General features: G+C 42.6%; 1 protein-coding gene across 2 annotated transcripts in view; it reads right to left on the bottom strand.

The window, feature by feature from the left end:
- Positions 1-15,921, bottom strand: part of ACO1 (aconitase 1) — a 90,599-nt gene that overhangs the window by 43,566 nt on the left and 31,112 nt on the right. For both annotated transcript variants that reach the window (XM_068234368.1, XM_068234369.1), the window contains exons 3-8: positions 12,516-12,684; positions 10,678-10,815; positions 10,236-10,305; positions 9,224-9,407; positions 5,801-5,940; positions 4,814-4,985 (exon numbers count right to left, since the gene is read on the bottom strand). In XM_068234368.1, the coding sequence (XP_068090469.1) occupies positions 4,814-4,985; positions 5,801-5,940; positions 9,224-9,407; positions 10,236-10,305; positions 10,678-10,815; positions 12,516-12,684 (873 nt within the window). The remainder of the gene's footprint in view (positions 1-4,813; positions 4,986-5,800; positions 5,941-9,223; positions 9,408-10,235; positions 10,306-10,677; positions 10,816-12,515; positions 12,685-15,921) is intronic.

Below are 15,921 nucleotides of genomic sequence, written 5' to 3' on the forward strand. Positions count from 1 at the left end.
CACACACGGGGTTACCGCTAAGGAGGTTAATATGTTTATACACACATTCATGAATATCTGGGATTAGAACTAAAGGAATGTGTAAACCAAGGTTGTACATTTTTTCCATTCTTTTCCCCCCAAAAAATGAGAAAACTACTGTCTGATTTCTGTGAAGAGGTAGGCTATAATAGTAATTGCAGGTTGGACTATATAGGCGTCAATTCACTAAGCAGTTTAGACTAGTCTACAGATGGTTTTTAGTCTACTGAGGGTTTGGTGTAATGTCTAGACCTGTCTTTAGACCTGGTCTAAACATTCAGTAATTACACAATTTACAAAGGCAAACAAGGAGTAACCACGCCCACTTTTTGACAGAGATTAGACCAGCTGATTTCTGTTGGTAAAGTAATTCTTTGAGGTATTTTAGATGTGAGGATGGGACCTTTTGAATTAATTATGCAGGAGTTTAATTGTATGCTGGAGAGCTCAAAGGAGAAGGATGTCAGTCATAGCTACTCGTTTGTGAATTGCATCTTTCATTTTTCAGCACGACCTGGCACCTGCTCAGTGCCAAAACCACTGGTAAATGGTTTACTGACCATGGTATTACTGTGCTCAATTGGCCTGCCAACTCTCCTGACCTGAACCCCATAGAGAATCTGTGGGATAGTGTGAAGAGAAAGTTGAGAGATGCAAGACCCAACACTCTGGATGAGCTTAAAGGGAAACTGAAGAGAGAGGTATATGGAGGCTGTCCTGTTTATTTCCTTTTAAGCAATACCAGTTACCTGGCAGCCCTGCTGATCCTCTGCCTCTAATACTATTAACCATAGCCCCTGAACAAGCATTCAGCAGATCAGGTGTTTCAGTGGTTCAGACTTTAAAGTCTGATCTGACAAGACTAGCTGCATGCTTGTTTCTGGTGTTATTCAGATACTACTGCAGAGAAATAGACCAACAGGGCTGCCAGGCAACTGGTATTGATTAAAAGGAAATATACATAACAGCCTCCATATAGCTCTCTCTTCAGTTCCCCTTTAAGGCCGCTATTGAAGCATCCTGGGCCTCCATAACACCTGAGCAGTGCCACAGGCTGATTGCCTCCATGCCACGCCGCATTGAAGCAGTCATTTCTGAAAAAGGTTTCCCGACCAAGCATTGAGTGCATAACTGAACATAATTATTTGAAGGTTTCCTTTTTTTTGTTTTAAAAAACACTTTTCTTTTATTGGTCGGATGAAATATGCAAATTTTTTGAGATAGGAATTTTGGGTTTTCATGAGCTGTATGCCAAAATCATCAATATTAAAACAATAAAAGGCTTGAACTACTTCAGTTGTGTGTATTTGAATCTAAAATATAAGTCTAATGTTTATCAGTACATTACAAAAAATAATGAACTTTAACACAATATGCTAATTTTTTGAGAAGATCCTGTATGTGGCATTATTAACTATTTCTGCCACCCGGACGTGAAGCTCACGACCGGGCGGCCGCTCTGCTGCGGTGCTGCGCTTCGGCGCGCTCCTGTTCACGATCGCAGGCGCGCCCCAGTGGTGTCCCCCGGTAGCCCTGGAATCAGTGAACAGGAACATGGTTCCCGATCACCGATCCGTGTCCCCAGCAGAAAAACCGAAGCGCTCTTACAAGAGGCTTCAGTCTTTCTGCACGTAAAAATTTCCGCATCCCCCTTGTGCTTCCGCTTAGCGAGAAGCACAAGGAGGAAAAAAAAAAATATTCAAGGTGGCCATCTTGTGGCCAAATAGTAAAACTACATCTACATATTTTTACATTACAATTTACACATATAATAAGATTAAAAATTAACTTTATTTCCCACACCAAAATATTATCCAAATAGAATTTTTAATGGAAAATAAAAAATTACAATTAAAAAACAAATAGTTACCTAAGGGTCTGAACTTTTTAAATATGCATTTGAAGGGGTATACTACGAATATTTTTTTAAATTATAAGCTTGTAAATAGTGATGGACGCAAAACGGAAAAAATTCACTTTTATTTCCAAATAAAATATTGGCGCCATACATTGTGATAGGGACAAAATTTAAATGGTGTCATAACCGAGACAAACGAGCAAATAAAATACATAGGTTTTAATTACGGTAGCATGGATTATTTTAAAGCTATAATGGCCGAAAACTGAGAAATAATGATTTTTTTTCTTATTAATCCTGTTAAAATGCATTTATAAAAAAAAGTAGTGATAAAGTTATTAGCGAATGAATGGGAGGTGAAAATTGATCTGATGCATAAGGTGAAAAATCCCTGTGGGCTGAAATGGTTAATATATCTTTATACAGTATATTCTCAAGATTCAGATAAAAGGTTTCAATTTTCAGATGGTACAGACAGTAGAATAAATAGTACCAGAAACTGGAATTTAAAAGATGCCAAAATAGAACTTTTAAGAGTAGCAGAGATGTGACTAAATTCACAGTGAGGAAACAATGCAAGTAGAATATATATAAGTGATGGTAGCGCTCAACAGGTCTTCAATGTAAATCACCAATTTGGGTCTGAAACCACAATTTCCTACTTTACACTTATATGGTATTAAAACAAAAAATAAAGATTATACACATGCTCTATTGTCCTATTCTCCTAAAGAGAAAAGCACTTTTAAACCACTCATGAAGTTTACAATTGCCTGTATGGAAAAAAGGGGGGTTTTACAACACTTTCCTATTGATCTTTTCCTTGAATGTAAAGTCCACACTGGTGTCTTATAGCTGAAACACCTATATCATGTAAATAGGCAAAAGTCCTAGTTATCAAGTCCCAAATGTCAGAGTTGCTTATAGTCGAGCGAGATTTCTACATCAACATGCTTTATCCTCATATAAATAGTAGACGTGCTCACCAGATCCAAGTGCCAATCACAACAGTTGGCAATAATCGCGTTTGGCCCAGCCTGTTTGGACAGATCCAATCTTCCTATATCCTCAGCCGTATTCTCAATGGTATATGCAAGGGAAAGAAATATACGCACTATGGCATAGTATGTCTGAGACTTTTCACCCAAACGTGCACCACACACAGAACGACTGACGTGACCCAGCACCTCAATTTCCTCCTCGTGTGAGGGCTATTTAAATGTCCTAGCCTCTTACCATGTGCTATGGCTGACCCAATCTGATCACCATGCTCGCTTGTATTACACGTTTTGCCTTGACTCCATCCAAGTAGTAGTAGTGCCTTAGACTCAAAGAGAGGCTAACATAGCGTAATATTGTTTTTATTTCCAGATAAAAAAGGCCCCTGATGAGTCATCATTGACGAAACTAGTAGGGCGGAGCTTTAACACGGAAGGAGACGCCAGGCCACGAGGATTTTACTTGATATGCGCATTTTTATCTGCAGAATTGTGAGTGTAAATTTTAACCTTTTCTATCTGGAAATAAAAATAAAAACAATATTACGCTATGTTAGCCTCTCTTTGAGTCTAAGGCACTACTACTACTTGGATGGAGTCAAGGCAAAACGTGTAATACAAGCGAGCATGCTGATCAGATTGGGTCAGCCATAGCACATGGTAAGAGGCTAGGACATTTAAATAGCCCTCACACGAGGAGGAAATTGAGGTGCTGGGTCACGTCAGTCGTTCTGTGTGTGGTGCACGTTTGGGTGAAAAGTCTCAGACATACTATGCCATAGTGCGTATATTTCTTTCCCTTGCATATACCATTGAGAATACGGCTGAGGATATAGGAAGATTGGATCTGTCCAAACAGGCTGGGCCAAACGCGATTATTGCCAACTGTTGTGATTGGCACTTGGATCTGGTGAGCACGTCTACTATTTATATGAGGATAAAGCATGTTGATGTAGAAATCTCGCTCGACTATAAGCAACTCTGACATTTGGGACTTGATAACTAGGACTTTTGCCTATTTACATGATATAGGTGTTTCAGCTATAAGACACCAGTGTGGACTTTACATTCAAGGAAAAGATCAATAGGAAAGTGTTGTAAAAACCCCCTTTTTTCCATACAGGCAATTGTAAACTTCATGAGTGGTTTGAAAGTGCTTTTCTCTTTAGGAGAATAGGACAATAGAGCATGTGTATAATCTTTATTTTTTGTTTTAATACCATATAAGTGTAAAGTAGGAAATTGTGGTTTCAGACCCAAATTGGTGTTTTACATTGAAGACCTGTCGAGCGCTACCATCACTTATATATATTCTATTGCTTTCAGGGTCTACACCCCTGCTGATCATAGCGCACCAGGCAACCAGCACCGAAACGTATTAAATCTAGCTTGTGATCTGAGGAGCGCACTGGTACCCCAACCCCAAATACTTAAACAATGCAAGTACTCATTAGGAGTAAGAAAATCTGCACAAATTGTGAGAGGTTGGAATCAGACTTGCTTTCCTCTTTCTAACTATATGGGGAATACTCATACTACCACAAGATTCCTTATGCTCTAGGGCAGACTAATTACATAACAAAAGACTGAATGGCGTTTGGTATCATGGAACACAAAGTTCCTATAAGTGTTTGCCACTCTGGTCTTGGAAAGTTTGTATCTCGGCCAGTATACTATGTGCATGGAGCATGTGTATCCATGTAATTTTCCTCTGGGCACTTCAACATCCTCCCACATGCAAACAACATACTGACTAATTGGCTTACCCCCATTAACTGTGGTAGAAAGACTGGACTGGCTTATGCAGCCCACACTGTAGTACTATGGGAACAAGACTGGACTGTTAGCCCCCGAGAGACAATGATGTGAATTGTTCTATTAGCATTAAATATGCTAATGGTTTATCCATTAAAACTACAATTAGAGGAAGCCATACCTGTTTGTTGTAAATACTGTATGCTGACCAAGTCAACTGGGAAGAATGCTGCTGTGGCTCCATATTCTGGACACATGTTTGCAATCGTGGCTCTATCAGCAATTGAAAGTTTAGCAACACCTGGCCCAAAGAATTCAACAAATTTTCCCACCACTCCAACTTGACGAAGGTGCTGTTGATATTACATATGAAAAAACATTGTCAGTACAGGTGCACAGTAACAATCATTTCAAAAGTGGTATATGCACAACAACAATCACTAATTGAAGCCCATGTAGTTTCCCAAGGTCCTCCAGGCTGGAGGTTCTCATAAGAAGTGATCCTGCAAACCTGGTATGAATTTAATGAGAATAATTTGCTTCTTGGTGGCAAGTTTATAGTATTCACTTATATCAAATCACAGAGAGTGATTGAGAAGTTTAAAGAGAAACTCCGACCGAATTGAACTTTATCCCAATTAGTAGCGGATACCTCCTTTTACATGAGAAATCTATTCCTTTTCACAAACAGACCATCAGGGGGCGCTGTATGACTGATTGTGGTGAAACCCCTCCCACAAGAAACTCTGAGGACTGTGGTACTCCTGACAGTTTCCTGTCTGTGAACCTTGTTGCATTGTGGGAAATAGCTGTTTACAGCTGTTTCCAACTGCCAAAAAAGCATGCAGCAGCTACATCACCTGCCAACAGTAAAAATGTCACCATAAAATAAATGTCAGAATGTAAATCAGGGATTTAAAAGATTTTACAATGGGCAAACACTGACTAAATCATTTATACACAATGATTGTAAAAATGAAGCACTTTTTTTATTACATTATTTTCACTGGAGTTCCTCTTTAAGATTGTGTGACTGCAGTTTCATGCATACTTTTACAGCAAGGGATTATTATTATTTTTTTAAGTAATCTTGGGCTGTCAACAGTTGTACATTTTTTTTAACAATTCCAAATAGTGAACTAGATGGGATTTGAATGGTCTTACATACCTTAGTGACTGTAAGTACAATGTCTGTAGAGGTCACCAAATGGTGGGGGCTCCCAACCAGTTTATAGCCAATTACCTCAGGAAGAACCATGCTTATTGGTTGACCAAGCATAACTGCCTCAGCTTCAATGCCTCCAACACCTGATTATGCAGTGAACAAAGTGTAGTTACGGATACACATAATACCATTAAATACAAAGCTTTATCTTTAATGTTCTGTATGCAGCAAACAAGTTTAAAGAAATCCTGAGGTGGATCAAAACATGAAAAAAAAAAAAAAAAAAGATACTACTTGATCCTGGTCACACTCCAGACCATGATACATCACTTTAACTTATTTGAAATCCAAAATGGCCACAGCCCTATAAGTACTTCTGGTCACTGTACACTCACAAGAGGACCTGAGCTCCAGGCATGCACAGTTCCTCTTGTGCATTTTTTGAAATTATTTTTTTGCAATGCACGTATCCAGCTGTGCCTATAAGTTTTCAGCAGGCAGGGAAAGGACGTTCCAGATGCTGTAATATGCGTGCTGAGGGAGTGTCATTCCAGCTAAGGATGCCCCAACCTGTTTCACAGATCTGACCAGGGCTGGTTTAAGTCACACAGGGGCCCTGGGGCAAAAGTAACTTGGAGGCCCACCCCATAAAAGTAAGCTCTCGGACCCCCCCCCCCCCCCCCCCCCGAGTTTAGTTTTTGCCCCAGGGCCCAGCCTCTCCATGGGCACCCTAAGTGCCCCCCCTCCTCCCCCCCCCCAATGCTCCTCATGGCCCCCATTCGGTAGTTCAGATGCCTCAATATCTCTCACATGTCCCAGCAGCTGCTCCATCCTGATCTCCATCTTCAGCCCAGTTCCCTGCGTCTTCTCCATCCGGCGCATGTTATGTGTAAATAACATTCGCCGGGCATAAAGAAGAGGCAGGCAGCATGGATGAAGATGTGATTGGGATGGAGCAGCCGTCAGGACAGGTGAGAGATATCAAGTCATCTGAACGACTGAATAGGGGCCATGAGGAGTAGTTGGGGGAGGCTACCTGGGGGCCCCTGGAGCCATCGGGCCCCAGGGCAGTTGCCCCTTTTGCCTCAATAGTAGCACCGGTCCTGGATGTGACAAGTCGCTTATCGGGAGTTTCGGGGGGATAATGTGCCAGCCAGGGGACACAGCGGTAGGTCTTTTTTTTATGGAATATTTCACACTCAAATAATTCATGCTTCTTATTTAAACTGAGATAATGTTTTTATCAGCTTAGTTTTTATTTTCTTTGCGTTATATAGCAATCTGGTGAGTTTTTCTAGTCTAGTCTATTAAAATTAAAAAATGCGCAAAAAGGTGGATCAGCGCATCACCAGGCCGCCTTCGAATGGCCTACAATCAGAGGTGCGCTGAGCCTCCCCAGAAACTACAAACGCACCTTGAACCCAAACAGAAGCTCTGCATATACACAAAAAGCAAGGCTGCTAAGTGGGAGCAGCTGACCAAAATTGAATTAAAAAAATAGTACATAGCAAAGAAATGAACAGCGCTACTTAAAAACAGATAAGTGCCTATCTGCAAGAGAGTGCAAGCCCCACTTGTGGGATAAAATACACACCGAACATACACATAACATGTCTACCACTGGAGGATGTTGGTTTCCTGTAACAGCTTGCATGCAACTTGTTAAGTACTCGTTCCTCCCACTGCGGAGAAGTCATCCCCCTATGGGAGGGGGTCTAACACTAACTAAATCCTAACCTATGCATAGCCTGGGTGCGCTACCAAGTAAAATTGAAAATTAAAAATTGCGCAAAAGGTGGATCAGCGCAGGCGGCCTGGTGATGCACTGATCCACCTTTTGCGCAATTTTTAATTTTCGATTTACTTGGTAGCGCACCCAGGCTATGCATAGGTTAGGATTTAGTTAGTGTTAGGTCCCCTCCCATAGGGGGATGACTTCTCCGCAGTGGGAGGGATGAGTACTTAAAGAGACTCTGAAGCGAGAATAAATCTCGCTTCAGAGCTCATAAATAGCAGGGGCACGTGTGCCCCTGCTAAAACGCCGCTATCCCGCGGCTAAACGGGGGTCCCTTCACCCCCAACCCACCCCCCGCAAAAGTGTGTCGTGAAAAAGTCGCTGGCTGTCTCTTCCTGGAGGCAGGGCTAACGGCTGCAGCCCTGCCTCCAGTCGCGTCTGTCAGCGGCGCATCGCCGCCTCTCCCCCGCCCCTCTCAGTGAAGGAAGGCTGAGAGGGGCGGGGGAGAGGCGGAGATACGCGCTGACAGACGCGCGTGGGGCAGGGCTGCGGCGGTTAGCCCTGCCCCAACCAGGAAGCGCTCCCCCGGTGTATCGAGGGGGATTTGGGGGTGAAGGGACCCCCGTTAAGCCGCGCTATAGCGGCGTTTTAGCAGGGGCACACATGCCCCTGCTATCTATGAGGTCTGAAGCGAGATTTATTCTCGCTTCAGACTCTTTAAAGGGAACCAGAGATGAACGTTTCACACAAAATAAACATATCAGTGGATAGCTTGTAAAGAATAAATGCTCTACCTGATAATTTCGCCGCTCTGGTGTGCCTTTTTTAGTGTTTTTTATCCATTATTGCTCCAGGAAAAATCAAATATGGCCGCCAGCTCATATCCCTTTTGCTTCCGGGTTATGAGTTGTTCTGGATGTGCTGTCTAGGCTATATGAGACTAGGCTGCTATCTAGGCTATATGAGAAAGGCTGCTGCAGCCTTTCATCTGTGTGCTTTCATTTTGGTATGATGTGCAGCTGCCTGTAGGAAGTGTCTCTCATAGGAATGAAACTGCAGTCATCATCAGTATCTATGCAGACAGAGTGCACACAGAGCACACAGATCATATTGCATATTGCTCTGAAAACTCGTCTGTTTCAGAGCTTCTCTCTCAGCAGGAGCAGCCCCTCCCATGTCATCACAGCTCTCAGTATGCAAAGCAGGAAATCTGAGCCAGGAGGTGGCAGGCTTGGGCTTGAAAAGACTCCACAGAAGAGTGACTCAGCTTTAATGATTCCAGGTCAAACCTAGACTGAGCCAGTCGGGGATTCTTATCACAGCTGCTAATAGACTTATTAAGCAGATAAGAATGAAACTAAAACAGGGTAGGTGTTTACTGTCATGTTCCCACTGATAAATGTAAAAAAATACATGAGGGTGCTTCGTCTCTGGTTCTCTTTAACAAGCTGCATGCAAGCTGTTACAGGAAACCAACATCCTCCAGTGGTAGACAGGTTATGTGTATGCTCGGTGTGTATTTTATCCCACAAGTGGGGCTTGCACTCTCTTGCAGGTAGGCACTTATCTGTTTTAAGTAGCGCTGTTCATTTCTTTGCTAAGTCTATTAAAATTGAATTAATACATTAAACAGAAATGCTAAAATTGTCATTTTGTATACGTTTTTGATTAAATGTGGGGTTTCTTCTCACCCCAACCAAGAACTCCAAGCCCATCGATCATTGTTGTGTGAGAATCTGTACCAACGAGGCTGTCCGGGTAATACACGCCATCCTGGTCAAACACTACTCTGGCCAGATACTCCAGATTGACTTGGTGAATGATCCCAGAGCCAGGGGGGATGATCCTCATATTCTGGAAAGCTTGTGAGCCCCACTGCAATTCAAATACACAACTGAATTAACAAGCATTTGATATACCTCACACTCAACCTGACTAAGGCACGGCTCACATGAGACAGACAGACACACACACACACACACACACACACACACACACACACACACACACACACACACACACACACACCACATTTTTTTTTTCAAACCCTAGTTCAGTCTCTCTCTCTCTTTTTTTTTTCAGAGGACCACAATCAGGAAAAATCCATAAGCAGTGATAGTGTATAACCGTAATCCTTTCATATAGAAAATATTGCCAAAAATGTCCCCTTTTACCTGGGAGCGTCCTTAAAGTGGGTCCTAGACGTTAGCAAAAGTAGCCCCTTTTTTTCCCTAGAATAATATTGGGATGTCAGTCTTCTGCATGATGCACAGCTATCATGGCTGCAAAGATGCATGGTTTGAATGTTTTGATCAAATTCTATGTCCAAATTGTAAAAAAAAGAATAAAAATAAATAAAAATAAATATAATAATAATTAGGCACTTTATTTTAACAATGCGTTTTACGGCATAAGCCACTTCCTCAGGTCAAGTTATGTGTCTAGAAAGTGCTGCAAAACCTCTTGGGTGCCTGATAACACTACCATCCCCACTGAGGGGACCCCACCACGTGTGGACCTTTTCTGAAGAGCTGTGACCACGAGTGGGGGCAGTACTTCCCCACATGCTTGTTTGAGTAGTTGCCTCCTATGTAACCCAGCCTTGTGAGTATAATTACTTTTCTCCATGTACTGACCTTTCCAGCAAGAAGAATACACAAGATTGGGCTCCTGGTGTGTTTTATAATTCAGTGTGACACTCACCTTCAGAAATTCAAACCGCTCCTTGTTCCTTTCAAACTCCAAATCCTGATTTTTTTGTAAACTGTCATCCCTGAAAAACAGGGGATAAGAAGAAGGAGGTGTGCAGACAAAGGGGATTTTGGTTTATTTCTTTGTAGCTGTATATTTACTAAAAATAATGGAAGAGAGGATTTATACTAGTGCTGATTTTATGCAGCAGGCAAAAAGTAAGGTAGTCAGAACCGCCACAGGTACAGGATGTGTAGAGACCACATAGCTTACAGCTCCAAAACTGAACCAGATGATAAGCGTAAGCAATGGCCAGAAAAAAGGCTGGATGGAAAAAAGTGGGAGGAGTTTTCATGCATCGTTTCCTTAATCATAAAACTATGGGAAGATTATAGGATGATACATGCAATAGTTTCATGCAAAATGGCAGGAGATCATTTTGGAACAGTCTCACCTCCTGTTGAAGTCGACTTGAATGGAATGATCAATCACCAGATCTGCAGGACATATAGGGTTGATTTTCTTGGGATCTCCTCCCAAACGTTTTACAGCATCCCGCATGGCTGCAAAATCCACCACTGCAGGCACACCCCTGGAGGAAAGAAGTACAGAACTCTAAAATGACTTACTTTGCTGGGTCTAGAAATGCAGCAGTAATACAGTAAGAAATATACATAGGGACCAGCGGATACAAAGGTATTAGAGAAAGAAGTGGAAGTGGGAATACAGCTACACCTCAACAAGTTCCAGGGCAGTCCTCGATCAGGATAGCAGGTCAAAAGGGACAACGAAAAAAAGGAGAGGATCCGCACGTTGCCCAAAAGTCCTTCTTTATTGGTGGACGTATCAAAGACCAACAAGCGTTAAAAAGCGGACATGTTTCAGACGTCTCATAGCTGAGGATTTCATGACAGCCATGTTGAATAAAAACAGGTCCTGGATTAAGGTGCCACCCACAAAAAGGGAGTTATTGTTCATATTTTATTTTATATACATTAACATTTGAAGTTTAGGGGATCCTGGATTAGGAGACTGATTTCCCATGCATAGTAGTGATGTTGAATTTGATTGTGCTGACAACTGAGCCGCCCCTTTTGTGGGTGTGACAGGTGGGTGGCACCTTAATCCAGGGCCCTTTTTATTCACCATTACTGTCAAGCATGTCAGCTTTTTAACGTTTGTTGGTGTTGGGTACGTCCACTAATAAAGAAGGCTTTTTGAGCAACATGTGGATCCTCTCTTTTGCCTTTGTGAGACAGGTATGCATTAATAATCACTGGTTTATAGTGCACCTGTAGCCCCTCATAATGTGGTGTCATTCATACAACTTGCATAGTAGTTTCAGGATATTTGCCTTTCATCATTGCAAGGTATAAATTAATGCTTATACCTTGTGGGATCAGCAATTTGGGGTACCTAGTTTAATTGCAAAGTGCTTGCAAACCAAGTTACTTACAATCTAAGATTTTACAGTGCTTCTCTTTAGGCTGGTTTCACAGTGGGACGTTGCGTTTTAGGGGACGTTATGGTCACATAACGTGCCCCTAACGCAACGCCTGGTGGTGTTGGAGCAGGACGCTGCCAAGAGCCGCGTTACAAGCAGCTCTTGGTGCGCCTGCTCTGTCGGAGGCGCTGCGGAGACCACGTGAGCAGAGCTCTCCACATCACGTGGTCCCGCCAGCCAATCAGCGGCCGCTCCAGGATGTAAACACTGCAAGTACAGTGAATAATAAGTAGCCATGTGCCTGGCTACGTAGCGGCCTCTCCCCGCCTCCTCTCCGCCCCTAAAATAAAAAATAAAAAAAACACCCGTACTGAGCATGTGCAAAGAGTCTAACGTGGCTTAGCCGCGTATAAAGTACTGCATGCAGTACGTTGTCTGGACGTGAAGCGTTACTGTGTAACGCAACGTGGGCACTGTGAACAGCCCATTGATTTATCATTGCTGTGCGGTGGGGGTGCGTTACAGGCTGCTCTAACGTGCGCCTGTAACCTCCCACTGTGAAACCAGCCTTAGAGTATGTACTGACTAGAGGTTCTGCTCCAGCTGCATGGGTAATAAGCTGCACAGAGCAGGAACCTTTGTTACACATTTTGAACAACTAGAGTAAACTAGAGGCTGGCGCACATTTTGGCACTCCCATGTGACAAGGTGGAATAAAGTTTTCCAACAATTTTTGTAAGGATTGTATTTTTCTTAAAATGTAGAATTCTCTTTAGCAGGATAAAGTCCAACAATAGAGATCTACATCATGATATTAAGTGTTATCAGACGATAAATGGAGCGATTACGTGAAGTCCTGCAGAATAACACGGGATGGACGAAATGGCACTTCCACATTCTCATGCTGGGTGACTTTCCAGTTCAGGATGTTATTTACATCTGTGACTTTTACAAGGAACTCGTCACAGTTCCTGATGGCTGACTCCAGCAGCACACGAATGGAGTAGGGCAAACGTTCTGTGAAAACATGAATATATATACTAAGGTAAGATTATTTTGTCTGAAAACAAATATGGCATCATTACGTTTCATATGTTTCTATAGGAGGACACAGATCATCTGTACTCCAAATCCGATTATCTGACAGAATCCTATATAATAAAACGCTAATGTCCCTGTGTCAGTGCTTTTTTGCACTGTGCATGTGCAGGGACAGAAGCAGAGACACTGCTGAGAGCCGGAGGACGGGGCCAGAAGAGGTGTGCGTGGGCACGTGCGGCGGGGATGCGTGCTCGCATGCGCGCGGCGGTATTAGTGACAGACCTAGCCTGTTTTTAAACGGGCCAAGTCACTAGTGAATAATATGATCAAATCAAACGCAAATTTTCAGTTTTTCAGTTTTAATGATTTGATCAGGACGATCGTTTAAATTGTGGTTTGATAGATAGCATTATGTAGGACCATCACATTGCTGAGCTTTAACCATTCCTGCCACCTGGACGTGATTGTTGCGTCTAGACAGCAGCTGCTGGGCTGCTGCTGCGCGCCCCCGTGCCGCCCCGTTAGCCCAGAGATCAATGAATGGGAATATAGTTCCCATTCATCAATCTAAGTCTCCGGCAGAAAAACCGACAGCTTCTTATCAGGGGACGGGGTCTTAAAAAAAAAAAAAAAAAAAAAAAAAAAAAAAAAGAAAGAAAAAAAAAGGTTTCCCGTCCTCCCAGGGCTTCCGGGAAAAAAAAAAAAAAAAAAAAAAATCTCACTGTAAAACTACATCTACATACATTTTTAATAAAATAAACCGATATTATTACATTTAAAATTAACTGTTTAGCCCCCACACCAAAAATTACCCAAATAAAATTTTTAATGGGAAAAAATAAAAAATACAAAAAAAAAAAAAAAGTGACCTAATGGTCTGAACTTTTTAAATATGCATGTGAAGCAGGTATATTACGAACATTTTTTTAAAATTATAAGCTTGTAAATAGTGATGGACACAAAACTGAAAAAAATTCACCTTTATTTCCAAATAAAATATTGGTGCCATACATTGTGATAGGGACAAAATTTAAATGGTGTAATAACCGAGACAAATGGGCAAATAAAATACACAGGTTTTAATTATGGTAGCATGTATTATTTTAAAGCTATAATGGCCGAAAACTGAGAAAAAATTAATTTTTTTTAATTTTTTTCTTAATATTCGTGTGAAAATGCATTTAGAAAAAATTAATTCTTAGCAAAATATACCATATATACCATATAGATCAATTCATTGTGATAAGTAGTGAAAGTTATTGGTGAATTAATGGGAGGTGAAAATTGCTCTGTTGCATAAGGTGAAAAATCCCCACGGGCTGAAATGGTTAAAGTGCACCTGAGGCGGATATTACTATTATTGAATGGGACACAGAGGCATGGTCCCTTCACAATCACACAACTTTGTGACCTCTCGGCCCTGCCCGGTCTCCCCTGATCTTCGCAGCCCCCACCCCCCTTAAAAATGCAGACAAGCAGCTGGTTGGTAGCCTGAAACTGGAAGGCGTATCCTTTGCAGGAAAGGCACTCCTGCATAACATCCACTCCGGCATTAAGATGCCCCTCCCCTGCCTGTTCTTGCTCCCGAGGTCCTGTAACGATTGGTGTCAGCAATCACAGACTTTCTGATTATTGGTGATCTGCAGTATCACCAATAATACAGATGCTATACCTGATTATATGGTGATCTGCAGAATCACCAATAATGGAAATATAGCGTGACACGGAACAATCGGATGCAAGAAGATGCTTGGTGCAATAGAGTATCTCTAAGGCACAATAATACAACCTCCAGCAAGCTGGCACAGCAAACAATGATATACAGTATGAATTCACAAGTATTGTGGAAAAGTCCACCACACGGTAATTCCTCAGAGGTGTGGTTACCTCTGAATGGGAACCCTGTGTGTGAGATCCTCCAAAGGACGTAATGGAGGAGTCTCAGCCTCTAGCAGCAAGGGTTTGCTAGAGGCGGTTGTCTCAAGAGGCAAGCCTCTGATAGAACCCTACAGTGGGAGACGTTCCACTGAAGGGAGAAAGGTCAGACAAAATGAGGTTCGGCAACAGTACAGAAACGTGAGACAAGAGAATAGTCGGAAACCAAGCCAATAGTCGATAACGGTACGGGCTGGCGAATTACAGAATCAGGAAGCAGAAGAATAGTCAAGACAGGCACAGAATCATACACGATAAATCAAACAGTATAATAGGTGTATATATTGGCGATAAACCAATATATAACACAATACCAGAGACAAGGCTGACTAGGTCTGAGTGTTGACACAGGGTATCGCAAACACAGACGAAGTGTGACTGAAAAGCACTTCCTTATATACTGCCTGGGAGAGAAGTCTCCACCCCAGGCAGCAACCAATCAAAGCAGGCTAAAATGTCAGCTGACCTCCAGGTCAGCTGACACGCTTTCTAAGTGTATAAAGGCGTGTCTGGCGTGCGCGCCCTCCCCCTAGAGGCAAGATGGCAGAGCCCTGGTGAGCAGCATGCTGGTGAGTTTGGAGCAGAGTGCTCGGACGGGTTTGCGCAGCCGATGCGGACGAATTTCCGCATCCCACGTTGGAAAGTCCGCTTGCCGGACTGGATGCGACCATTTTTCCGCAATCCATCCGGCGTTGTGGATTTTTCGTTACAGGTCCCAGAGGATGAACTGAGCATTCCCAGAGCCCAGTCACTACTCTCATGGAAGTGCGATGACCCGGATGTACTTCTGCGGTTGGGACCATTTTGTAAAATCTTCCTTGCGACCCAGACAACGAACGGAAGGTACCGCATAATGGTAAGAAGGGGGATCGGACTCAGGTAGGAGAGCTGGTTTAGATCGTATGTTTTGTTTTACGATTAAGTTCAGGCTTGAGTTCTCTTTGAATATGCTTTTTTTTCTGAAAGAGGAATCGTAGTATATATATACAGCACTGTAAAATCAATGTGCTGTTCACAGTGCCCACGTTGCGTTACATTGTACAAAGTGCTGCATGCTGTACGTTATACTCAGCTAAGCCACGTTAGACTGTTTGCACATGCTCAGTAATGTTGGAGGAGGAGGTCTCCCCTCCTCCTCCGCGGCCAGCCACATGTGTAATTAATAGTCACTGCACTGTGGTGACTCGTGGTGTGACCGTAGTGTTGTCCGGATCATGAACAAATCGGTGATTTGATCCGGATCTTTTTTTGTGAGTCGAATCATCCGGATCACCAAAA

Source organism: Hyperolius riggenbachi, chromosome 1 (assembly GCF_040937935.1).
Source record: "Hyperolius riggenbachi isolate aHypRig1 chromosome 1, aHypRig1.pri, whole genome shotgun sequence".
Classification (NCBI taxonomy): Eukaryota; Metazoa; Chordata; class Amphibia; order Anura; family Hyperoliidae; genus Hyperolius; species Hyperolius riggenbachi.